The sequence below is a fragment of the Kogia breviceps genome, chromosome 3 (assembly GCF_026419965.1).
Source record: "Kogia breviceps isolate mKogBre1 chromosome 3, mKogBre1 haplotype 1, whole genome shotgun sequence".
Taxonomy (NCBI): domain Eukaryota; kingdom Metazoa; phylum Chordata; class Mammalia; order Artiodactyla; family Physeteridae; genus Kogia; species Kogia breviceps.
In genome coordinates this window covers 158571585-158597618 of record NC_081312.1, presented here as the reverse complement: position 1 = coordinate 158597618, position 26034 = coordinate 158571585, and the positions used below count along the sequence as shown (strand labels likewise).

The 26034-nt window shown below is 44.4% G+C and overlaps 1 protein-coding gene across 1 annotated transcript; it reads right to left on the bottom strand.

Annotated features, from left to right (window-relative positions):
- Positions 1-4190: 4190 nt before the first annotated feature.
- On the bottom strand, positions 4191-8805 carry LOC131752909 (cytochrome c-like). Its single transcript, XM_067030628.1, has 4 exons — positions 8746-8805; positions 8473-8603; positions 4510-4792; positions 4191-4265 (listed from the first exon to the last, which is right to left on the bottom strand). Exons 1-4 carry the CDS (start codon positions 8803-8805, stop codon positions 4215-4217), a joined length of 525 nt encoding a protein of 174 aa, XP_066886729.1. The 3' UTR covers positions 4191-4214.
- Positions 8806-26034: the final 17229 nt, after the last annotated feature.

Below are 26034 nucleotides of genomic sequence, written 5' to 3'. Positions count from 1 at the left end.
TAATTCACTTTCCAGTAATTTAAAGTGTAAGGAAAACTTTCAATAATGGCAAAAAGTACTCACATCTGCCACTTCACAGAAAATGCTCAGTGTGTTTTACGGAGAACAGGGACATGCTCCTGAGGAACTAGCACATAACCCCTAAATGAGGAAATCATGATTTCCACATTATAATTTAATACACAAGCCCACATCAACTTTCACCTGCTGTCCCAACTGTATGAAAATGTCTTTTTCTATCCTGATCTAGTTTTCTTTTTCTGGAACCGTTACTGAGTTTTTCCCTCATTTGGACAACCTTGATGGATTTAAAGCAGACAAGATAAATATGGGATCTGGGTGGCCTTTTCTGTATGGCTTTTTTCCACTAAGGATTTTTTTTTTTGTGGTACGCGGGCCTCTCACTGTTGTGGCCTCTCCCGTTGCGGAGCACAGGCTCCCGACGAACAGGCTCAGAGGCCATGGCTCACGGGCCCAGCCGCTCCACGGCATGTGGGATCTTCCCGGACCCGGGCACGAACCTGTGTCTCCTGCATCGGCAGGCGGATTCTCAACCACTGCACCACCAGGGAAGCCCCACTAAGGATGTTTTTAAAGTTCATTTATGTTGTAACAAATATCAGCACTACGCTTTTTTAAAAAATTGTTAATAAAAATACAAAACATGACATTTACCATTTAATTCATTTTAAGTATACAGTTTTGTGGTATTAACTACCTTCACATAGTTGCACAAACAAGTTAAATGACATGTGTACCTCCTGTGTGCATGGGAGATACCCAGGAAATTGAGTAACTCCCTGAAATGGCCCAAGATATCACCTTAAATACGATCCTCATCTAAAAAGAAAAAAAAGGAAAGGGTATGGTTGTTTCTGTCTATATTCATTTGATTGTATATGGTTTCCAATTGATTGTCATATAACTAGTTTTGGAGAAATCATGGGATATTTGGCTTCATTTCAGTTTGAATTTCCATATTTAGTGGATTCTGCAGGCTTGATACAACCTTGATACAACCTTTACAACCTTGATACTGCGTCAGGAACAGCACAGTGGTGTAACTGGTGTTAATGGTTTGTTCAACAATTAAAGTCCTGTGTGATATGAGTTCAGACTGGAGTAATCCTGGTTTAGTTTCTATTTATACATTTGTACCAGTATGAAAGGGCAAGAGGAATAAGACCTACTTTATACCAATGAGTTTGAAGGCACTTTTATAATCTCAACTTAATTTTTTAAAAAAATTTATTTATTATATATTTTTGGTTCCATTGGGTCTTTGTTGTGGTGCATGGGCTTCTCACTGAGGTGGCTTCTCTTGTTGTGGAGCACGGGTTCTAGGTGTGCAGGCTTCAGTAGTTGTGACACACGGCTCAGTAGTTGTGGCTCACAGACTCTAGAGCACAGGCTTAGTAGTTGTGGCGCACAGGCTTAGCTGCTCCATGGCATGTGGGATCTTCCCGGACCAGGGCTCGAACCCATGTCCCCTGCATTGGCAGGTGGGTTCTTAACCACTGTGCCACCAGGGAAGCCCTCAACTTAATTTTTTTAAAATTTATTTTATTCAAGTATAGTTGATTTACAATGTTGTATTAATTTCTGTTGTACAGCAAAGTGATTCATATATATATATATACACATACTCTTTTTCATATACTTTTCCATTATGGTTTATTACAGGATATTGAATATAGTTCCCTATGCTATACAGTAAGAGCTTGTTGTTTATCCATTTTATATGTAATAGTTTGCATCTGCTAATCCCAAACTCCCAATCCATCCCTCCCCACTTCTTCCCCTTGGCAACCACAAGTCTGTTTTCTATATCTATGAATCTGTTTGTGTTTGGTAGATATGTTCATTTGTGTCTCATTTTAGATTCCACATATAAGTGATATCATATGGTATTTGGCTTTCTCTGTCTGACTTATTTCATTTAGTATGATAACCTCTAGGTCCATCCATGTTGCTGTAAATGGCATTATTTCACTCTTTTTTTATAGTTGAGTAGCATTCCATTGTGTGTGTGTGTGTATATATATATATATATATATATATACCACATCTTCTTTATCCATTCTCCTGTTGATGGACATTCAGGTTGTTTTCATGTCTTGGCTATTGTGAATAGTGCTGCTGTGAACATAGTGGTGTATATCTTTTTGAATTATAGTTTTGTCTGGATATATGCCCAGGAGTAGGATTACTGGTTATATGGCAACTCTATTTTTAGCTTTTTTTTTTTTCTATTTTTAGTTTTTTGAGGAACCTCCATATTGTTTTTCATAGTGAATGCACCAATTTACATTGCCACCAACAGTGTAGGAGGGTTTTCTTTTCTCCACACCCCCTCCAGCATTTGTTATTTGTTAGACGTTTTAATGATGGCCATTCTGACCAGTGTGAGGTGGTACCTCATCATAGTGTTGATTTGCATTGCTCTAATAATTAGCGATGTGGAGCATCTTTTCATGTGCCTATTGTCCATCTGTATGTTTTCTTTGGAGAAATGTCTAATTAGAGCTTCTGCCCGTTTTTTGGGTTTTTTTTTTTTTTTAGTTTTATGAGCTGTTTGTATATTTTGGAAATTAGGCCCTTGTCGGTTACATCATTTGCAAATATTTTCTCCCAAACAATTAGCACAGGTGCTGAGACAACAGGATACCCACATGCAAAAGAATAAAGTTGGACCCTTACCTCCTCCTGTATACAAAATCAACTCAAAATGGATCAAAGGCCTAGATATAAGAACCAAAATTATAAAACTCGGAGAATAAAACATGAGAGTAAATCTTCATGACCTTGGATTTGGCCATGATTTCTTAGATCTGCTACCAAAAGCACAAGCAACAAAAGACAAAAATAGATGAATTGGACTTCCTCAAAATGAAAAACTGTTGTGACTAAAAGGAGCAAGGAAAAAGATAATCCACCATCCAAAATTGCACAAGATGTTTGCAAATCATGTATCTGATAAAGGTCTGTAGCCCACCAGCCCAGCCCCATGCTGGTCCAGGGGAGTGTGTGTGTGACCCCTCCCATCCTAGGTGATAAGGGGATTTCAGGCCCCACAGCACCCAAGGAGTGGACACTGGTCATCCTCAGCACCCTCAAGGAGTGAGTGCTGGATTGTTTTGAGCCCAGATTCCTTCCATTACTGCCCTCAAACGCTGAAGGCTTCAGCATGCCTCTGGAAGAACACAGAGTATTTGCAAGTCTTGGAGAATGAAGAGAACACCCTTCGCTTTTCTGAAAAGGGCATCTTATTTCATAGCAGTGCCCACTTTCAATCTGGCTGCCAGGGGTGCCCTCTCACCTTCTTTACTTCTCTGAGAGTGGCCATGGTGGTTTGGCTGTCCCCAATCCCCACACCAGGTGACAAAGCCAGTGGGGCCAGCTCCTGGTGGTCCTTACCTTCGTTGGAGATTAACCCAGACTCTCAGCCTGAGATTGAATGTGGACTCCCCTGCTTCTCCCCATCACCAATTCTCATCTCCTCCCCTGTCTCTTGCTTTTCAGCCTCAGATTTACCTGATGGTCACCACCCATAGCTCCTGCAGAGCCCAGAGATTTCTCCTTGAAGGAAAGGTTCTGGAAAAGTTGGAGGGATAAATAAAGAATGCAGCTGATTCCTGCCTTGTGCTGATGCCCAAGAGGGTGATGACAGTGGGTGTTTTCTCATTAGAATTTTTTGTTTTAGTTGGAGAATTCTAATTAAGTTGGCATAGTTAAGACCAAAAATATAAAGTGGACATTGTCAGTGTATCTTCAGCCCTTGCCTTAACAGGTGAATGAACACAACTTGAAACACAGGTGAATCTTGCTGATCTAAGAGACAGTGAAGGGAGCTTCTCAATATTTAAATATATTAATATAACCAGTTACAGAAATCTAAATATAAAACCAATCTCCTATAGGGTTTGAGAAGGCAGTCACAATATCCCTGAAAAGTTTAACATTCCTTATTCAAGTTTAATCATCTGTTTAGAAGGGGAAAACAGTGATAGTACTTGTTGAACCAGAATTACTATCAAAATTCAAAAAGTTGACCATATTCATTTAGCCACAAGCCACTCTTATTTAAATCAGGACAGAAATATTACATCAGCCATTCATGATCTGAATTCTAGTGTATGAAATCAATTTAAGTATGGTACACATAAAAAGTCATGAGACATTTGCTTCATAATAAATAAGGCAGTGGCCAACTACTACTCATTAGTAGCTTTTTTGAGATAAGCTATCAAGTCTGCCCTTTCTACCTTCTTCTTTTTTTTTTTTTTTTTTTTTTTTTTTTTTTTTTTTTTTTTGCGGTATGCGGGCCTCTCACTGTTGTGGCCTCTCCCGTTGCGGAGCACAGGCTCCGGACGCACAGGCTCAGCGGCCATGGCTCACGGGCTTAGTTGCTCCGCGGCATGTGGGATCTTCCCGGACCAGGGCACGAACCCGTGTCTCCTGCATCGGCAGGCGGATTCTCAACCACTGCGCCACCAGGGAAGCCCCTACCTTCTTCTTAATGCCAGCGAAGATCATTTTTGTTCCAGGGATGTACTTGGCATTCTCCAAATACTCTATCAGCGTCTCCTCTCCCCAGGTGATGCCTTTGTTCTTGTTGGCATCTGTGTAAGAGAATCTGACAGCCTGACCTGTCTTTCGCCCAAACCGACCGTGGAGATTTGGCCCAGTCTTGTGCTTGCCTCCCTTTTCCACAGTATGGCACTGGGCACACTTCTGAGCAAAAATCTTCTTGCCCTGGGCTTCCCTGGTGGCGCAGTGGTCGGGAATCTGCCTGCCAATGCAGGGGACACGGGTTCGAGCCCTAGTCTGGGAAGATCCCACATGCTGCGGAGCAACTGGGTCTGTGAGCCATAACTGCTGAGCCTGCGCGTCTGGAGCTTGTGCTTCGCCCACAAGAGAGGCCGCAACAGTGAGAGGCCCGCACACCACGATGAAGAGTGGCCCTTGCTCGCTGCAACTAGAGAAAGCCCTCACACAGAAACGAAGACCCAACACAGCCAAAAATAAATAAATAAAATTTAAGGAAAATCTTCTTGCCCTTCTCAACGAAACCCATTTTTAAATCGTTCTTTCTCCGTTTATGACTAAGAAGTTCCTGCTTGCAAGCCAAACGTCCCGCTCTCGAATCCCCTTCTCATTAGAATTTTAAGATCCTCCAAGTAATAGATCACTGGCGGGGGGGCATCCTGTGTCTTCCTGCTCATTCTAATAATGTCATTCCTGAATTTTAATGCCGTGAATAATTTATATTGTAAATATGCCAAGGGGGAGATCCATTTTAAAAATGTTAGAGGGGCTTCCCTGGTGGCACAGTGGTTGAGAATCCGCCTGCCGATGCAGGGGATACGGGTTCGTGCCCCAGTCTGGGAGGATCCCGCATGCCGCGGAGCGGCTGGGCCCGTGAGCCACAGCCGCTAAGCCTGTGCATCCGGAGCCTGTGCTCCGCAATGGGAGAGGCCACAGGAGTGAGAGGCCCACGTACCGCAAAAAAAAAAAAAAAAAAAAAAAAAAAAAAAAAAAAGTTAGAGGTAACTCCAAGGGTTTTGGAACAAACAAGGACATAGAACCCTGTGTTCAGACACTGGCTGAGAGATTCCCACCCTGAGCCGTGGTCCCTTGGAGGGTGGAGTGGCCATGACCCTCCTCCCACAGGTGAGCCTACTAAGGCACATCTCACATGGGACCACTGCATCACAGAATCTTAGATTGGCCAATGGCAGGCATCTGGCTAGAGATGTGGACAAGAGAAAACTGCCCAGCAGCCTGGAACAACCCTGGGGTGAGGCCTTAGTAAGGGCCAGCGTCAGGGCCTTAGTTAGGGGCAGTGTCAGGACCTCAGAGATAACTTGAGGGCCTTTGTAAGAGACAGTTCAGGCTGTTAGTTAGGGACATCATCAGGACCTTAGATAGGGCAGCGTCAGGACCATAGTTATGACCATTGTTGGGGAGTTAGGGAGAGCATTAGTGTGTTAGGGAAAGAGTCTGGCCACTATTTTGACAGGGTCAGGGCCTTAGTTAAGGATAGTGGCAGAGACTTACTTAGGGACATATTCAGCGCCTTAGTTATGGACAGGATCAGGGCCATAGTTAGGACCAGTTTCATGGTGTTAGTTAGGGCCAACATTAGGGCGTTAGCTAGGGCCAGTGTTAGGGTGTTAGCTAGGGCCATCTTCAGGCCTTAGTTAGGGACAGCATCAGGACCTCTTAGAGAAAGCTTGAGAGCCTTAGTAAGAGACAATTCAGGCCATTAGAGAGATTGTCAGTGACTTACTAAGAGACATATTCAGGGCTTTAGTTATGTACAGGATTGGGGTGATATTTAATGACAGCTTAGGCTATAAGTGACTGTGTCAAGGCCTAAGTTAGAGTGTCAGGTTCTTAGGGACATGGTTAGGGCCTTAGTAAGTTATAACTCAGGCCATTAGCTAGGGACAGCGTCAGGGGCTTAGTGAAGGACAGTGTCAGTGCTTCAGTTAGAGATATATTGAGGGTCTTAGTTAGACACAGTTCAGGCTGTTACTTAGGGACAACATCAGGGCCTTAATAGAGCTAGTGTCAGGTCCGTAGTTAGGACCAGTGTCAGGATGTTAGGGAAAGAGCCAAGACATAGAGTGTCAGAGCCTTAGGTAGAGACAGCTTCAGCACCTTAGTTAGGGACAGCCTTAGAGAATTACTTAGGGACATTCCAGGGCCTTAGTTATGGACAGGATCAGGGTGATGCTGAGAGACATCTAAGGGTATTAGGGACATCATCAGGTCCTTAGTTAGGGACAGTGTCAAGGCTTCAGTTAGAGATAACTTGAGGGCCTTAGACACAGTTCAGGCTGTTACTTAGGGACATTTTCAGGGCCTCAGATAGAGCGGCATCAGGGCCGTAGTTATGACCAGTGTCAGGTCGTTAGTAGGGACAGCATCAGGGTGTTAAGGAAAGATTCAGGTCATAATTGAGACAGTGTCAGGGCCTTAGGTAGAGCCAGCACCAGGGCCTTAGTTAGGAGAGCATCAGAGATTTACTTAGGGATATATTCAGTGCCTTGGTTATGGACAGGATCAGGGCAGTACTGAGGGACATCTAAGGCTATTAGGGACATTGTCAGGGCCTTAGTTGGGGTCAGTATCAGAGCCATAGGTAGGACCAGTGTCAGGGCATTAGTTAGGGACAGCATTAGGGTGTTAGTTAAGAGTCAGGCCATTAGTTAAAAACAGTGTCAGGGCCTTACTTTAGGGCCAGCATCAGGATGCTAGTGCGGGATAGCAACAGGGCCTTAGTTAGATGCAGTTCAGGTTGTTACTTAGGGATATCTTCAGAGCCTTAGTTAAAGACAGGATCAGGGCCATAGTTAGAACCAGTATCAGGGCATTAATTAGGGACGAAATTAAGAGTGTTAGTTAGGGAAACAGTTAGGTCCTTCATTAAGGACAATGTCAGTCTTTATAAAGTAGATATAGCGTCAAGTCCTTAGTTAGGATGAGCTTCAGGGCCTCAGTTAGGGCTAGCATAAGGACATTAGTTATGGCCAGTGTCAGGGGCTTAGGGACATATTCAGGGCTTTAGATATAGACAGAATCAGGGCATTAGTTATTGACTACTTAAGCTATAAGGGACAGTGTCAGGGCGTCTGTTATAGATAACTTGAGGGCCTTCGTTAGACATAGTTCAGGCTGTTTCTTAGGGACATCGTCAGAGCCTTAGAAAGAGCAGTGTTAGGGCCGTAGTTATGGACTGTGTGGGCTTAGCTAAAGACAGCATCAGGGTGTTGGTTAGGGAAAGATTCAGGCCATTATTATAGACAGTCTCAAGGCCTTAGGTAAAGACAGCTTCAGGGCCTTAGGGACAGTGTAAGAGACTTACTTAGGGACATATTCAAGGCCTTAATTACAGACAGGATCATGACCGTACTGAGGGACATTTAAGGCTATTAGGGACATCATCAGGGTCTTAGGGCCAGGATTAGAGCCATAGTTAGGACTAGTGTCGGCATTAGGGACAACAAAAGTGTGTTAGTTAGGGAAAAAGTCAGGCCACTATTATAGGCAGTGTTGGTGACTTGAGTAGAGACAGTATCAGGACCTTAGGGAGAGGGTCAGAGACTTACTTAGGGACATATTCAGGGCCTTAGTTCTAGACAGGATTACGGGCAACTGAGGGACATTTAAAGTTATTAGGGAAATTGTCAGGGTCTAAGTTAGGGCCAGCATTAGGGTGCTAGTGAGGGACAGCGTCAGGGACTTTGTTAGAGACAGCCACATGCCTTAGTTAAGCACAGCATCAAGGCTTCAGTTAGAGATAACTTGATGGCCTTAGACACAGTTTAGGCTGTTACTAAGGGACATCTTCAGAGCCTTAGTTCAGGCCAGGTCAGGGCCATAGTTAGAACCAGTTTCAGAGTTTTAGTTAGGGACAAAGTTAGGGTGTTAGTTAGGGTAAGAGTCAGATACTTAGTTACTGACAGTGTCAGGGTTTCAAGTAGATATATCGTCAAGTCCTTACTTAGGAAAAGCCTCGGGGCCTCAGTTAAGGCCAGCGTCAGGACATTAGTTAGGGCCAGCTTCAGGGCCTCTGTTAGAGATAACTTGAGGGTCTTAATAAGAGATAGTTCAGGTCATTAGTTAGGGACAGCATCAGGGCCTTAGTTACAGACAGAATCAGGGTGTTATTTAGTGATAGTTTAGGCTATAAGGGACAGTATCAGGGCCTTAGTTATTGACAGCATCAACGCCTACATTAGGGATGGCGTCAGCATTCGTTAGGGCCAGTGTCAGGGCCTTTTTTAGGGCCAGCATCAGGGTATAGTTATGGAAAGAGTGAGGCCTAAGGCCTCTGGGCCTTAGGGATAGCATAAGGACCTTTACTTAGGGTCTGTGTCAAGGCCTTAGAGACAGTTCAGGCCATTAGTTAAGGACATCGTCTGGGCCTTAGTTAGGAAAGCCTCAGTCCTGAGTCAGGTACAGCATTAGGACCTTAGTTAGAGAGTTAAATCCATAGTTAGGGAAAGCTCAGGCCATTACAGACAGCTCAGGGCCATAGTTAGTGTCAGGGTCAGGGCCTAGTGATGAAATCAAGCAGGACACTGTGGGGCATCTGGGCGGGGAAGCCTGTCCCATGTCTCCTGTTTCTTGTTTGTTGGGAAAAGACTCCAGGCTCCATAATCTTCCCTGAGTTCCCAAGGGCAGATTCGAACAGTTGCTAATCAGGGAAGGGAGGGGATGCAGAGATAAGGGAGGAACAGTCAAGAAACAATAGTTTAGCCTTGGAGCAGGATCCTGGTTCTGCCTCAAGGGATAAGCATAATAATGTCTTTGAGCTCTTTACCAAACTACCCCCCCCCCACCCCATGGAAGATTTTAGCATTCTTCATTGCTGAGAAGATCAAGAGAGCACCTGAGGCCAGATTAAAGGAGTGTAGGGCCCCCCCATACACCCTAATCCTTATAAGCAGCTCCGCCCTTAAACCATTGCTATAAAACTCACAGAACCCTCCCACATTGGGAAACACAGTTTTTGAGGGCCTGAGTTTTCTGTGTCTTCCTTTGGCTGTCAAAGCAGTTAAAACTATGCTTTTTCTACTTCATCTAAAACCCTGTCTCTGAGATTCTTGGCACTGGTGCACAGAGACTGAGTTTTCTGCATCAAATTTGGCATCCAATGTGGGGCTGACTTGGGGACGGCCCCTGCAGGTCCCCTGACTTGATCGGATGCTCCGAGATTTTCTCCACACTATCCTCTTTCAAGAGAGTGGGAGGGTTGGAGAATTCCTTTAGAGGCCAGATCTCCTGGGACCCTTGCCTGGAAGGGCCGAGCCCCAGTTATACCCTATCCACCATCCCAGCAGTTGGAACTCTGGGGCAGGAGTAGATGGCAGAAGAGGGACCACCCTAGAGGCTGCCGAGGCCATCTTTGCCTTGAGGACGTTCCTGTCTTCCTCCTTGGGCTGCCCTGAATGTCCTACTCCAAAGAATTATTTTGGGGAACAAGAAAAGGAGCATTTGGGGTGTTGCAACACCTTGGCCAGTGTGTAGTAACACCCCTGGCATGCAATCTGAGGTCCTTTTAGCCCTGTACATTTTGGGGAACCTTGACTCCCATTTGGGTGATTTTTCATTTCAGGAAACCTCATTTGGAAGGTGCACCACTTGGACAGAGGTCACAGGCTAAGTTTTGAGACTTGGAAGCCGATTTGAGTCTTGTGCTGTTTGGTTTTTGGTTACTGTTTGGGTTTTGGTTCCTTTGTTTTGAGGCTTCCATTACTGGTGAGGATTTTGTTTTGTTCATAGTCCACACGTGAGTGTTCTATCGATCAAACATGGGAAGCGCTTCTTCAATTCCACCTGATAGCCACCTGTGCAAAATCCTGGCAGACTGGTCTACCTATAGTTGTAAACCTATGACTAAGAAAATAATGAAATTCTATTGTAATTTTGTCTGGCCAGTGTACATTCTTGAGAATGAGGAAAGGTGGTCTTTGAATGGTAGCCTAAATTACTATACTATCCTTTAGCCAGAGTTGTTTTGTCACAGGAAGAAAAAGACAAAAGAAGTTCCATATGTTCAAGCATTTATGAAACTACATAATAAAGAAAATAAGCAGCTAGGTAACAGGCTGATGGTACAAAGAGAAAAGAAAGTCTTTTGTCCTAGAGCTGGTTGTTTCTGAATGGGGAAAAAATAAGATGGATACAGAAGATGATGGAAAGTTTGTGAAATGGGGACACTGAGAAAAGCGTTTTGTGTGATCAGGATTTTCTAAGATTGGATTAAATTTAGCTGGGTAAATAGATTTTCTTGGAAGTGGGTTAGTGCAAGACTGGATTTGGTTTCTCCCTCCAAAGTTTTCTTGGATCGCTCCTTTTGATAACAGCTTGTGAGCTCCTTTGTCTTTAGGTGATCTGTATTTGCCTTTGAAATCTCTTCACTTTGGTTAAGTGAGTAAGTATTGTTTGGCATTTTAAAAAAATAAATTTATTTATTTTTGGCTGTGTTGGGTCTTCATTTCTGCGTGTGGCCTTTCTCTAGTTGTGGCAAGTGGGGGCTACTCTTCATTGCAGTGTGTGGGCTTCTCATTGTGGTGGCTTCTCTTGTTGCAGAGCACAAGCTCTAGGTGCACAGGCTTCAGTAGTTGTTGCACATGTGTTTGGCAGATTCTAACAATTCTTTTGACCTCCAGCTAACTTTGACATGCTTTAGAAGGCCCCTGAGGCATCTCAGAGAAATGTTTGATTAGTATGTTAAATTGCAAGGAATTCCTAAAAATCTAGTATGTCCTGATAAAATGTTATCATCCATAATTGTAGTTATTTTTAAATGTTGCATGTCACAGCGATAACTAAGTTTCTTTTGTCAATTACACTGTGATCAAATGTTTAACTATGACTTTTTAAGTCCTTACTGTTGTGCTCTATAACTCTTTTGCAAAAGTGCTCCATCTTCAAGAAGATTTATGCGAAGGACCTTTTGACAAACACAGGTCTGTGGTAAATTTCATATCATACCACCGAACTGGGTAAGAAGAAATTAAAAATCTTAATGGAGAATCTGATGACTTCATAAAAAGTTAATAAAAGAATTAGTTATTGAGTGAACTGGTGAATATGGTCATAATGAATGGTATTATTATTATTATTATTACTGGTTTTGATCTGTGTTTTCCAGACATAGGGGAGCCATTCCCCTCAAACTACTTATGACTTAGAGCGATTGGGTAAATTATACTTCTATGGGTGAAATTGAAATATTTTTCTTTTCTCTCTTCCTGGTCTCTCCAGATATTGGAGACACTTGGGTTCTGAGCAGTCTTATCAGGTGAATGGGAAAGACTATCTCATGGCATGTCCAGGAATCTCAATATTTTGGGGACTTCTAGAAAAGAGAAATGCACCAAGGCAGAATCTGATGGCTGGCCCTTGGCATGGCTTTCCTGGCCTTGAGAGGCCTTTCAGGAATTTAGTCTGAGATGCCTTCTGAGGAATTACACCAGAGACAATATGGAGGAGCCTATGTGGTCAATGGACCAGACTTATTTTAGAAACAGATGTCTTGATTTGGCTGTGTTTGATGGAGATGAGGGTAATTTTAGGGAAAATAGATTATGCTTCAATAGATAGGAAATTCTAGTTCTGTTAATTGAAGTCTGTATTTTTGAAAGTTATTGTGTTAACCACAGTTTTGTCCTGATGTTTAGGAGGAAATGGAAATTACCTAGAGAAGTTATCAGAGTGTAATTACTTATGATATATCACTGCTTGTTTTAGGTCTCAGAGCACGTGTACAATGCTTGTGTGACAACTGGGTATAAATGATAAAATGTATGTCCTATAAAGCATTTCCTCATTAACATACCTCTGAGCTTGTTCATGACATCTGATCAGTTTCCCCCAATGTGGATTAACTAGGCAAATAGAAAGGCAGCCTAGCCATGATGGACATGATCTGCTCTTGGGGCAAACAGCTGAGTCATCCCAGCATTGAGGGATAGGTATTTTTATCAGTGTTTTCTACTGAAAGACTTGCAATCAAAATGGGAAATGATGAAAAAAACAACCTGCACATATTGAGGTATGAGGAAGTCACTTTGACTTATACATGGTTTAACTTAAACTTTACTGACCAAAGCAGCCTGTTTTGTGGCCTTTGAAATGCATTGTACATATGCTTTGGCCATTGAGGAGGGGAATGCATTTGCAATTCAAAATGGAATAACCATGATTCAGACATCCAAGGTAAAACTAAGTGACCATTCCAGAAGTTCCAGTTGTCACTCCTCCTACTTCTAACTGGGTCTGTTGCACCAAAATGGCAGACCAAGGGATTGAGATCTTAATTCATACAAGAATCGGATCCAGGACTTGGAACTCGAATATTACTAATTCGATATCCATACCCCAGAATTTAGGTAGGCCTACACCCCATTTCAGCAGGAAGTAGCCAGAGCGGTTGTTGCCCTGTTCCCTGTAAGATTTGGGGAAAGATAAAACCGAAGTGGGGATGAAAGATGTGTCCCCCTAAAACTGAGATGCCCTGCTGAGTTTATGATTAATGTCTCTTCTGAAACGATTATTCCTTTACTTGAAGGACATCTATTCTCCTCAAGATTGAGGAGTATCAAAGAAAAGGGGGGAGTGAAACCAAGCAGGACCCTGTTGGACTCCTTGGCACAGAAGACTTTCTGTGTCACCCAATTCTTATAAAGAATAGACTCCAGCCTCCATGAACTTTCCTGAATTCTGAAGGGCAGATTCAAACAGTTGCTAATCAGGGAATGGAGGGGATGCAGAGACAAAGGAGGAATAGCCAAAAACAATAGTGTAGCCTTGGGGCAGAGTCCTGGTTCCTCTTCAAGGGATATATATAACAATATCTTTGAGCTCTTTGCTGAACTAAAACCCCCAGCAAATGGAAGATGTTAGCATTTTTCATTGCACAGAAGACCACCTGAGTCCAGATTAAAGGAACCAGAGAAGCTCATTAGGAGACCTCTTGAGGCCAGATTAAAGGAGTACAGGCCCTGCACACACCCTAATCCTATCAGCAACCCTGCCCTTGAATCACTGTTATTAAACTCCTCACCAAATCTGCCCAGGTTGAGAACACAGTTTTGAGGGGCACAAGCTTGCTAAGTTCCCCTTTGCCTGGCAAAGCAATAAGGCTGTTCATTTCTACTTCATCCCAATCTCTCTGTCTTTGAGATTTGATTTAGCACCAGTGCACAGAGGCCAAGTTTTCGGCATCAAGGACAGCCTCAGTTCATTATTTAGGAACAGGTTTAGGGCGATCGTTATAAACCGCATCATGGACTTAGTTAGGGTCAGTGTCAGCTTTAGTTAGGGATAGAATCAGGGCAATAGTTGGCAACAGCGTCCGGTGTTAGTTAGGGACAGCATTATGTCATTACTTACAGACAGCCTCAGGTCGTTAGTTAGGGAAAGTTTCAGGGAGATAGTTAGGGACAGCTTCAGAACCTTAGGTTCAGCATCATGCATTAATTATGGACAGCGTCAGGGTCTTAGGGACAGCAACAGGGCTATTGGTAGGGTCAGAGTAAGGTGCTAGTTAGGACCAGCATCAGAACGTTAGTTAGGGACAGCTTCAGGGACTTAGTTAGGAACAATTCACAGCATTAGTTAGGGACAGTGGCAGGGCGATAGCTAGGGAAGAGCATCAGGTCGTTACCTATGGCGAGCTGCGTCTGACCAGCAGAATAACAGTCGCCACACGCTAGATTCTTCTCGTATCACACTTTATTGGAGTACAGCTTGGTTAGAGAAAGATGGAAGGAAGACCCCGCAGCCGTAACGGCAGCTGCCTATATAAGATTCGGGATACTGTGCAAGTCTCTGATTGGTTCATATCGAAGGCATAATTACACGTCGCCTTCGGACTGGTTACTGCTCTAAAACCTTGTTAGCATATCTCAACGCATGCGCACTGGCTACAGGATGGATGACTCAGCTTTTTCTACCCTGCTTTGCGGCAACGCTTTGCCGCGCCCCACATCTCCCCCTTATTTATTTACTATAGCACAGTGAAGTTTTGCCGGTACACATGCTCACACCATGGTGTGCTCACGGTTCAACGGCAGTTTTCCACTGGCACATCCATGACACCCTCCTGCGTGCAATGCCATCATAGGGCGGCAGGGTGCAAGGGCTGTCGATGGCACATCTACGACACCCTCCTGCGTGCAATGCCATCATAGGGCGGCAGGGTGCAAGGGCTGTCGAGACCTAAAACAGAGCTCCCTATGGAGGTGCAATGGCAGCAAGGCCTCTCCGTGCAAGGGCAGTCATCTGGGATTATTCAGGGCAGAGAGCCAGGCAGCAGGGGAATCACCTTCACCGATAGCCAAAAGCGCCTGAGTGAGCAGAACCTTATCTCGACACGCTCGGACACGAATTCGACAGACCAACCAGAGACATAGCACAATCCCAAACAGGCAGCAGGCTGCAAACGTAGCTACTCCCACCCACTCTTTGAAAAAGGAGAAAGCAGAGGAGAGCCAAGAGGTAAAGTCCCCGAAAGTAACTGGCTCCAGTTTGGTAGCATTAAGCCGCAATATTTGAATCTTCCGTTTCAGTATCATCCGTTCCGCCTCTCGGGACCAATTTCCCGCTAGGAATCTTCCGATCACTCTGCTTTTATTGAGTGCATGATCATCCATTGTTGCATCATCCGTGCGGCACTCGGCATCCCTTTCGAGTTTCTCTTCCACGCTCCGTGTCAATCTTGACGGCACCCAAATCGGGTCCTGATCCTGTGGAGAAACACAAAGAGATCCCCTGGATCGAGCAATAACGCGATCCGGGCCTTTCCATTGGTTGGATAACACATCTTTCCACATCACTGTACTATATTCTTTATGAGTCAATGCCACATGACGCTCTGCAGCAGTTTTATCATCATCATGCACATTCAAAAAATTTATAGTAAATAAGGCAAGTGATACAAGCGTGGAAGCTCGTGCCGCAGCGGGGGCATATAATGGCGGACGAGGACACGGGGAACTCCCATACTGTCCCCGTTCATACTCTGCAGCTGCCTCTTCTAAAGCTGCCTCTTCTTTGGGATTCAATTCTTCCTGAGATAAATGTAAAGCTTTAAACTCATCTAAGAGCGAATACAATCTTGGCGCCGGCCCTTGTTTTTCTGCTTGTTTTTCTTTTCTTCTTCTTGGATTTTTAGGCCTATTTACAGTAGTCCCTACATTTTCGCCTTCTGACGCACTATCTTGACACATACTAAGAGCCTTGCGTCCCCTTTGAATTATATCCTCACATCCTCCCCCCTTGAGACACGAGTGTATCAACCTCCACAACGGGAGGGTGCACCGAGAAAGCTCTCCCAGCTTACTGTGCTCAGTTAGATCTCTTCCGAGTTTTTCCCATGATGGAACAGTCAAGCTGCCAGACACTGCAAACCAGGGTGCAGCGCCATCAATATCTTGTAATAACTTGTTTATGGCTTTCTGTGACAGCTTAAGTCCCCGATCTCTCAATAAGGCTTGAATGGGTTCATGAAACTCAATGGCAGTTTCGGCAGATGAGCTATTCCCCATACCGCCGATTCCTACTGAAAGCAGCTGGAGAACACTCGAACTGTTTACTGACCAGGGGTGCGCACTCGGCCACGCCGACAACACACAAAGGAAGAACGCGAGGACAACAAAAGGAACAAAAGTGAAAGCGAAAATTTACCTGACTGGACTACTCACCGACGGTTCACTCCGACGGTTCACTCCGTGTGTCGAGTTCTGAATCGGTCCTCCATGCGAGGTGCAACGATTCCCGGGTTTCGGCACCACTTATGGCGAGCTGCGTCTGACCAGCAGAATAACAGTCGCCACACGCTAGATTCTTCTCGTATCACACTTTATTGGAGTACAGCTTGGTTAGAGAAAGATGGAAGGAAGACCCCGCAGCCGTAACGGCAGCTGCCTATATAAGATTCGGGATACTGTGCAAGTCTCTGATTGGTTCATATCGAAGGCATAATTACACGTCGCCTTCGGACTGGTTACTGCTCTAAAACCTTGTTAGCATATCTCAACGCATGCGCACTGGCTACAGGATGGATGACTCAGCTTTTTCTACCCTGCTTTGCGGCAACGCTTTGCCGCGCCCCACAGTTACCTAGGGACAGGTTCAGGGTGACAGTTAGGGACAGTGTCAGAGCCTTAAGTTAGGTTACAGTTTCAGTTCTTTACTTACAGAAAACATCTGGTTTTTATTTAGGGACAGGTTCAGGGCAATAGGGACAGTGTCAGAGACTTCTTTAGGGTCAGCATCTGGCTTTAGTTCAAACCAGCATCAGAGCGATAGTTAGGGTCAGCATCAGGCTTTAGTTATGGACAGCATCAGGGTGATAGGTAGGGACATTGTCGGGTCGTTAGTTAAGGACAACGTCAGGGCTAAAGCTACGGAACAGTATCAGGACTTAGGGACAGCATCAGGTCATTACTTAGAGACAGGTTTAAAGTGATTATTAGGGACAGAATCAGGGACATAGCTAGTCATAGTCTCAGGGTTAGAGTTAGGGACAGCATTAGGCCCTTAGGGACATGTTCAAGGTGATAGCTAGGGAACAGCATGTGGTCTTTAGTTAGGGTTACCATCAGTTCCTGATTGAGGGGCATGTTCAGAGGGATAGGTAGGGAACAGCATCAGGAATTTAGTTAGGAACAGGGAAAGGTAGTTATTTAGGAACAGGTTCAGGGCAATAGTTATAGAATGCATCAGGGACTTACGGTCAGATCAGGGTGATCATTAGGGAGAGCATCAGGGCATTAGGTAGGGACATGGTAAAGCTTTAGTTAGGGACAGCATCAGGGCAATAGTTAGGGACAGCTAGAGACAGGGTCAGGGCGAGAGCTTAGGGAACAGCATCAGGACTTTAGTTAGGTACTGCCTCAGGTGTTAGGGACTTTGTCAGTTCATTGTTTAGTGACAGGTTTGGGGGGACATTTAGAGACAGCATCAGGGACTTAGGGTCAGCATCGGGCTTTAGTTAGGGACAGAATCAGTGCAATAGTTAGTGACAGCATCAGGCATCGGTTAGGGACAGCATTAGGCCATTACTTACAGACAGCCTCAGGTCATTAGTTAGAGAGAGGTTCAGGGAGATAGTTAGGAACAGCATCAGGGCTTTAGTTAATAACAGCATCAGGCCCTTATTTAGGGACAGTGTGAGGGCCTTAGTTAGGTTCACCATCAGGCATTAGTGAAGGACATTAGCTTCAGGTTATTAGTTAGGGAGTGTCAGGGCATTAGTAAGTGACAGTGTTAGGGTCTTAGTAAGGAACAGTGTCAGATTCGTTAGGGACAGCATCAGGTCATTACGTACAGACAGTATCATGTTGTTAGTTAGCGACAGGTTCAGAGTGATAGTTAAGGCCAGTATCAAGACTTTAGTCAGGGACAGCATCAGGGTGTTAGTTAGGGACAGTGTCAGGGCAATAGCGAGGGAAGAGCCTCAGGTCGTTACCTAGGGACAGTTCCAGGGTGATAGTTACAGACTGCGTCAGGGCTTTATTTAGGGACAACATCAGTTTGTTACTTAGAGGAAGCATCAGCTTGTTATTTAGGGACAGGTTCAGGGCAATAGAGACAGCATCAGGGACTTTTACGGTTAGCATCAGGCTTTAGTTAGGGACAACATCAAGGCAATAGTTCGCAACAGTGTCGGGTTTTAGGGACAGCATCAGGTCATTACTTACAGATGACATCAGGTCATTAGTTAAGAACAGCGTCAGGGCTAGAGCTGGGGAAAAACATCAGTACTTCATTTAGGGACAGCATCAGGTCATTACTTAGAGACAGGTTTAGGGCGATACTTGTGGACAGCATCAGGGACTTAGGTCAGTGTCAGGCTTTTGTTAGAGACAGCATCAGGGTGATGGTTAGGGACAGTGTCAGCTCATTACTTACAGGACAGCATCAGGTTGTTAGTTAAGGACAGATTCAGGGAGATAGGGACAGCATCAGGGCCTTAGATAAGGACTGTGTTAGGGCCTTAGTAAGGGAGAGCATCAAGGTAATAGTTTGGGACAGTGTCAGGTCATTAGTTAGGGACAGTCTCGGGACATTACCTTCAGGCAGCACCAGGCCATTAGTTAGGGACCAGTTCAGGGTGATAGTTAGGGGCACTGTCAGGGCCTTAGTTAGGGACAGTGTCAGGGCCTTAGTTAATGTCAGCACCAGAGTGTTAGTTAGTGATGGCATCTGAGCTTTCGGAAGAGCGTCAGTTCATTAGTTAGGGACAGAGTCAGGGCGAAAGCTAGGAAGAGCATCAGGTCATTACCTAGGGATAGGTTGAGGATGATGAGGGACAGCTCAGGGATTTAGGCTCAGCATCAGGGCCTCAGTTAGGGACAGCATCAAAGCCTTAGTAGGGTCAGCGTCAGTTTGTTACTTAGAGAAAAACATCAGTTTGTCATTTAATTCCTTAGTATATTAAGGAAAAACCAGTACACCCTTTTTGGCCAGCTGAATCATTGGCGATGTTGAGCAGCTTTTCATGTGCTTTAAAGGCGAGTTCAATCTACCTCTTGCAATCTGGTTCCTGCAATTCTGCCTTTTTTTCAAGTCCTTTTCGATTACTTACCCCAAGACGTTTGTGGAGGATAGGTATCATTTACAACCCTGTAGGCTTTGTGAATTGCAGTGTCCCTGAGCACCAGTTTTCAACTTGTTTTGGGAACCTGCCACAGCGCAGCAGGATTGCTTCAAGCCCCATTCTGGTTACTGGGGCAACCTGAGCCTTTGGGAAAGCCCTCTTCCTGATTGGAAAATAGAGTGGCATGTGCCTGTCCAAACACCTGGGGCTTGTGTCTCATTCCTTCCCCCAGACAAATTCCAAGCCATGCAAAACCGGCTGTTGAGGGTGCTGTCTTCCCCAGGTGAGGAGACTTTAAGGAAAGAGGTTGGGGGCGGCGGGGGGGACCCCACCACCAGGAGATGTGGAGATGAGGTGACTTTTACAAACTCTTCCCAACCAGACAGTCCACCATCCTTGGGGTCACAGGCATGTTTGGCCGTAGGTTGGCTCCCCTGCACCTGGAGATTTGGGACCCATGGAGTGGGGACCAGGCGGTACAACTCCAATGGGGCTGCATTCGCTGGCACATCCTCATAGGTCACTCAGCCCCAGGAGTGTCCAGCTTTAGGACCGTAGCCAGCTCTGGGTCTAGATGATGTGACACCAGGTTGGGTCACCGCCCCTGAATGAATTTAGTAAGAATTTCTCTCTCTCTCTTTTTGTAATTTATCTCTATTTTTATAGTGGGGTATAGCTGACTTACAATGTTGTGTTTATTTCTGGTGTACATCCACTTGATTCACTTACAGAGAGACATCTATATATTCTTTTTCAGATTCTTACCAGTCTTATGTATTCTTTTCTGGTGATTACAGTGTGTTGAGTCGAGTTCTATGTGCTATACAGTAGGTTCTTATCAATTATCTTTTTTCTCTATGGAAGTGTATGTATTTCAACGTCCTGGTTTATGCCTCCCCCCCCTCACCTTTCCCTTTTGGTAGCCATAAACTTGTTTTCTAAATCTGTGACTGTTTCTGTTTTGTAAGTTAGTTCATTTGCATCCATTTTTAGATTCCACCTGTAAGTGGTATTATAAGTCTCTGTCTTTGTCACTTAGTATGATCATATATAGGTCCACCCGAGTTGCTGCAACTGGCCTTATTTCATTCATATCCATGGTTGTGTAATATTCCATTGTACATAAGTACCACATCTTTATTCACTCATCCTTCGATGGACACTTTCCTTGCTTCCTAGTCTAGGCTCTTGGAAACCGTGCTACAGTGAATGTTGGGGTGCATGTATCTTTTCGAAATCTGGTTTTCCCTGATTTACACCCAGGAATGGAATTGCCGGACCCTCTGGTAGCTCTATTTTTCGATTTTTAAGGACTCTCATACTGTTCTTCAGAGTGGTAGTTAGCAACTTACATTCTCAGCAGCAGTGTGCCACGGTTCCATATTCTCCCCGTACTCTCTAGCATTTCTTCCTTTAGACTTTTGTGCTGATGGTCGTCCTGCCTGAATGGTAATACCTCCTTGTAGTGTTTTTGCATTTCCCTAGAATTTGCGATGTTGAGCAGGTTTTGGTGGGCTTTTTTTAAAAAAAAAACAAACAACAACTGTGAATGAGATTTACATCTTGATATCTGCTTCTTGAAATCCTGCCCTGTTTTGAAGTTATTTTCGATAACTAACCCCAAGATGCAGGTGGCATTTACAGCCTCGAGGGCCTTGTGACTATGCAGTGCCCCCAAGCACCGGTTTTCAATTTGTCGTGTCTGGAATTGGCCACAAAGCGGCAGGATTTCTTCATACCCCACTCTGGTAATTGGGGCAACCTGAGCCTTAGGGAAAGTCCTTTTCCTGATTGGAAATTAGAGTGAAATGTGCCTGTCCAAGACCCTAGGGCTTGTGTCTCATTCCTTCCCCACCTTCCCTTTCATCCCTCCCCACCCCCTGAAAAATTCCAAGGTGCGCAAAACTGGCTGTTGAGGGTACTGTCTTCAGCCAGTGGGGCGACTCTAAAAAAAGACTAGAAGTGTAAACCCCAACACCAGCAGATGGGGAGCCCAGGTGGCTTTTAAAATCTCTTCCAGCCCAGGGGATCCACCATCCATTGGGTGTCTGAGCCATGTTTTAGCAATAGGGCGGCTTGCCTGGCCTTGGAGATTTTGGATCTATGTAGTGGGGTCAGCCAGTACAATTCCAGGGGCCCCTCATTTGCTGGCACTGTCTCCCCAACTCTCAGCCCAATGACAGTGCAGCCTTGGGACCCAAGCCAGTTCTGGCTCCAGGGATGTGATGCCAGTTTGGGGCACTGCGCCTGAAGCAATTTATTTATTTTATATATATATATATTTATTTATTTATTTATTTTGTGGTATGCGGGCCTCTCACTGTTGTGGCCTCTCCAGTTGTGGAGCCCATGCTCCGGACGCGCAGGCTCAGTGGCCATGGCTCATGGGCCTAGCCGCTCTGTGGCATGTGGGATCTTCCCGGACTGGGGCACGAACCCATGTCCCCTGCATCAGCAGGTGGACTCTCAACCAACCACTCTGCCACCAGGGAAGCCAAGCCTGAAAGCAATTTAGAAACTGTTTCTCTCTCTCTCTCTCTCTCTCTCTCTCTCTCTCTCTCTCTTTTTGAATTTAATTTTCATTGTATAGTGGTGTATAGCTGACTTACAAAGTTGTGTTCCTTTTGAGTACAGCAACTGGAATCACTTATACAAAGATTTCTGTGTATTCTTTTTTGGATTCATAACATATTCTTACATATTCTTTTTCAGTTATTAGAATCTGTTGAGTCATATTCCCTGTGCTATATATAGTAGGTCCTTATTGATTATCTATTTTCTCTATATAAGAATATGTACGCTAATTTAAACCTCCTAATTTATGCCTCCTCCCCACCTTTCTCATTGGTAGCCATAAGTTTGTTTTCTAAATCTGTGACTCTGTTTCTGTTTTGTAAGTTATTTCATTTGTATCAATTTTTAGATTCTACCTCTAAGTGATGTGATATATGAAATTTACCTTTGTCTGATTTATGTCACTTAGTATGAGTATATCAAGATCCATCCGAGTTGCTGCAAATGACCTTATTTCATTCATTTCATAGTTGAGTAATATTCCATTGTGTACATGTACAATATGTTTTTTATCCATTCATCCTTCGATGGACACTTTTGTTGCTTTCAAGTCTAGGCTTTTGTAAACAGTGCTACAGTGAATGTTGTGGTGCATGTGTCATGTTGATTTCTGGTTTTCTCCGGATTTACACCCAGGAGTGGATTTGCTGGATCCTAAGGTAGCTCTATTTTTCTATTTTTAAGGAACCTTCGTAATGTTCTCCAGAGTGCCTGTTAGCAGATTTCATTACCAGCAACAGTGTAACAAGGTTCCCTTTTCTTCACCTATGGCTCACAGGCCCAGCTGCTCCGTGGCATGTGTGATCTTCCTGGACCGGTGCATGAACCCGTGTCCCCTGCATGGGCAGGTGAACGCTCAACCACTGCACCACCAGGGAAGCCCTAGGTATACCTTTTTTGCATTAGCCTACAATTTCCGATGTTGAGTAGCTTCTGGTGCACTTTAAAAAAATAAAATAAAACCACTGTGTGGGAAATTCACATCTTGATATCTGGTTCCTGAAATCCTGCCTTGTTTTGAATTTGTTTTCCATAACTAACCTTGAGACACAGGTGTCATTTTCAGCCTGTCATTTACAGCCTCAAGGGCGTTGTGAATATGCAGGGCCCCCAAGCACCAGTTTTCATGTTGTTGCATGCCCCACTCCGGTAATTGGGGCAAACTGAGCCTTAGGGAAAGTCCTTTTCCTGATTGGAAATTAGAGTGGAATGTGCCTGGACAAACACACAAGGGCTTGTGTCTCCCTCCTCCCCTACCCTTTGTAGTTAGGATTTGCATGTCTCTAATAATTTGTGATATTGAGCATTTTGCCATGTCCTTTTTTTTTCTTTCAGTGTGAGTAAAATTTATGTCTTGAAATTGTCTTCTTGAAAATTTGCCCAGTTTTGAATTTTTGTGTCAGTTACCGACCTCAGGACATTTTTTAAAAAATTTATTTATTTATTTTTGGCTGCCCTGGGTCTTCGTTGCTGCTCATGGGCTTTCTCTAGTTGCAGCCAGCAGGGGCTACTAGTACTTTGTTGAGGTGTGCAGGCTTCTTGTTGCAGTGGTTTTATTGTTGCGGAGCGCGGGCTCTATGCACGCGGGCTTCAGTAGTTGTGGCGCATGGGCTCAGTAGGTGTGGCTCGCGGGGTCTAGAGCGCAGGCTTAGTAGTTGTGGTGCATGGGCTTACTTGCTCCGCGGCATGTGGGATCTTCCTGAACCAGGGCTCAAACCCGTGATCCCCTGCACTGGCAGGCGGATTCTTAACCACTGCGCCACCAGGGAAGCCCCTCAGGACATATTTTGAGGGTAGGTGTCATTTACAGCCCACCAGTCCTTGTGAATATGAAGTGACTATTAGCACTAGGTTTAAAGCTGCTGTTGCAGGAAATGGCCACAAGGCGGCAGGATTACTACATTCACAACTCTAGTTATTAGGGAAACAGAAGCTTTCCTGGAAGTCGTGTTCCTAGGTTGTAAATTAGAGTGGAAAGTGCCAGGACAAACCCCCCAAAGCTTATGTTTCATTACTTCTTGCTTGTTTTTTTTAAATTTAATTTTTATTTAACAGAATAAACCTCTGTGGAAATTTGTACATTGGTATCAATTTCTAGATAACACCTATAAATGATGTCACAGGATATTTGTCTTTCTCTTTCTGACTTCTTTCATGTAGTATGATTATCTCATGGCTCATCTATGGTGCTGCAAAGGGCAATGTTTCATTCTTTTTTCTTGCTACTATTCCACTGTGTACATGTACCACTTATTCTTTTGTCCATTCATGTGTTGATGGACATTGTAGTTGTTTCCATGTCTTGGTTAGTGTATATCTTGCTGCAGTGGACTTTCAGGTGCCTGTGTCTTTTCGACTGTGGTCTTCTCGGTTGATAGGCCCACTAGTGGGTTGGTCAGATCATGTGGTAGCTCAATTTTTACCTTTTAACAACACCTTCATTCTTTCTCATTAGTGGCTGTTAATACACTACATCCCACCAACTGCAAAGAGGGTACGCATTTCTCCAGAACAAGTTCAATATTTAATGTTTGTAGGCTTTCTGCTGGTGGCCATTCTGCCTGATGTGAGGTGATATTTTTTTCTAGTGTAGATTTGCATGGCACTAATTATGAGTGATGTTGAGAATTTTTCCATGTCCTTTTTTTTTCTTTAAAAAATAGTGAGGGTCATCCCTGGTGGCGCAGTGGTTGAGAATCCACCTGCCGATGCAGGGGACACGGGTTCGCGCCCCGGTCAGGGAAGATCCCACATGCCGCGGAGCGGCTGGGCCCGTGAGCCATGGCCGCTGAGCCTGTGCGTCCGGAGCCTGTGCTCTGCAACGGGAGAGGCCACAACAGTGAGAGGCCCGTGTACCACCAAAAAAATAAAAAATAAAAGTGAGGAAAGTTTTCCTCTTGAAATTATTTTCTTGAGAGTTTTCCCTGTTTTGAAATGTTTTGTCAATTCCCAACCCCAGGACAGTTTTTGAAGGCAGGTGTCATTTACAGCCCTGCAGTCCTTTTGAATATTAAGTAACTATTAGCACTGGATTTACAGATGCAGTTGTGGGGAGTGGCCACAAGGCAGAGGGTTTCTACATTCCTAACTTTGGTTACTAGGGCAAGAGAGCCTTCCTGCAAATGGTGTTTGTAGTTGGTAAATTGGAGTGGAATATGCCAGGGCAAACCCCCTAAAGCTTATGGCTCATTACTTCTCGTTTGTTTTTTAAATTCAATCTGAATTTTCTATCAGAGTAAATTTGATAACAGTGTTGCGTTTGTTCTAAGTGTACAGAATCTCTGGTTCATTTATACATATATCTATTCTTCTTCAGATCCTGTTGCCATGTAGGTTATTACAGAGTGTTGAGTAGACCCTCCTTGGTACATGGTGGTCTTTGGTGATTATATATTTTACATGTATTAGTATCTGTATGTTAACTCCAGTATCCTAATCTATCCATTCCTCCCACCTTTCCTTTTGGTTAACCATAAGTTTGTCTTCTAAGTCTGTGAGTGTCTTTCTCTGTGGAAATATGTTGATTGTTATCAATTTTTAGATAACATCTACACATGATATCATAGGGTATTTGTCTTTCTCTTTCTGACTTAATGTAGTAGGATTATCTCTAGGTTCATCTATGTTACTGCAAAGGACAATGTTTCATTTCTCTTTCATGCTACTATTCCACCTTGTACATGTACCACTTATCTATCCTTTGTCCATTCATGTTTAGATGGACATTTTGGTTTCTTCCATGTCTTGGCTATTGTAAGTACTGCTGCAGTGCTAGTTTGTGTGCCTCTGCCTTTTCCATTCTGGTCTTCTCAGGTTGTAAGCCTAGTAGTGGGGTCTGCTGGATCATATCATAGCTCAACTTTTACCTTTTAAAGGCACCTCCATTCTGTTCTCATTAGTGGCTGTTACCAGTTTACATATCACCAAGAGCATAGGAGGGTACGCATTTCTCCACAACCCCATCAGCATTTATTGTTTGTAGCCATTTTTCTAGTGGCATTATGCCTGATTTGAGGTGGTACCTCTTTGTTGTTTGGATTTGCATGTCTCTAATTATTTGTGATGTTTACATTTTTCCATGTCCTTTTTTTTTTTTTTGCGGTACGCGGGCCTCTCGCTGTTATGGCCTCTCCCGTTGTGGGGCACAGGCTCCTGACGTGCAGGCTCAGTGGCCATGGCTCACGGGCCCAGCCGCTCCATGGCATATAGGATCTTCCTGGACCGGGGCATGAACCAGTGTCCCCTGCATCGGCAGGCAGACTCTCAACCACTGCGCCACCAGGGAAGCCCCCATGTCCTTTAAAAAAAAAAAAAAAAAATTAGTGAGTAGCTCT

Bases quoted from the DNA above. Each gene is read 5' to 3' on its own strand.
- LOC131752909 (XM_067030628.1), bottom strand. From the start codon at position 8,805: ATGCTGGCCCTAAAAAAGGCCCTGACACTGGCCCTAACGAATGCTGAC. The intron at 4,793-8,472 runs GTCAGTAACTAA...CTGCATTGGCAG, and splicing joins CTACTTGAAACCCTGACACT to GCAGATTCCCGACCACTGCG. The intron at 4,266-4,509 runs GTAGGGGCTTCC...AAAAAGAAGAAG, and splicing joins TCGCTGGCATTAAGAAGAAG to GTAGAAAGGGCAGACTTGAT.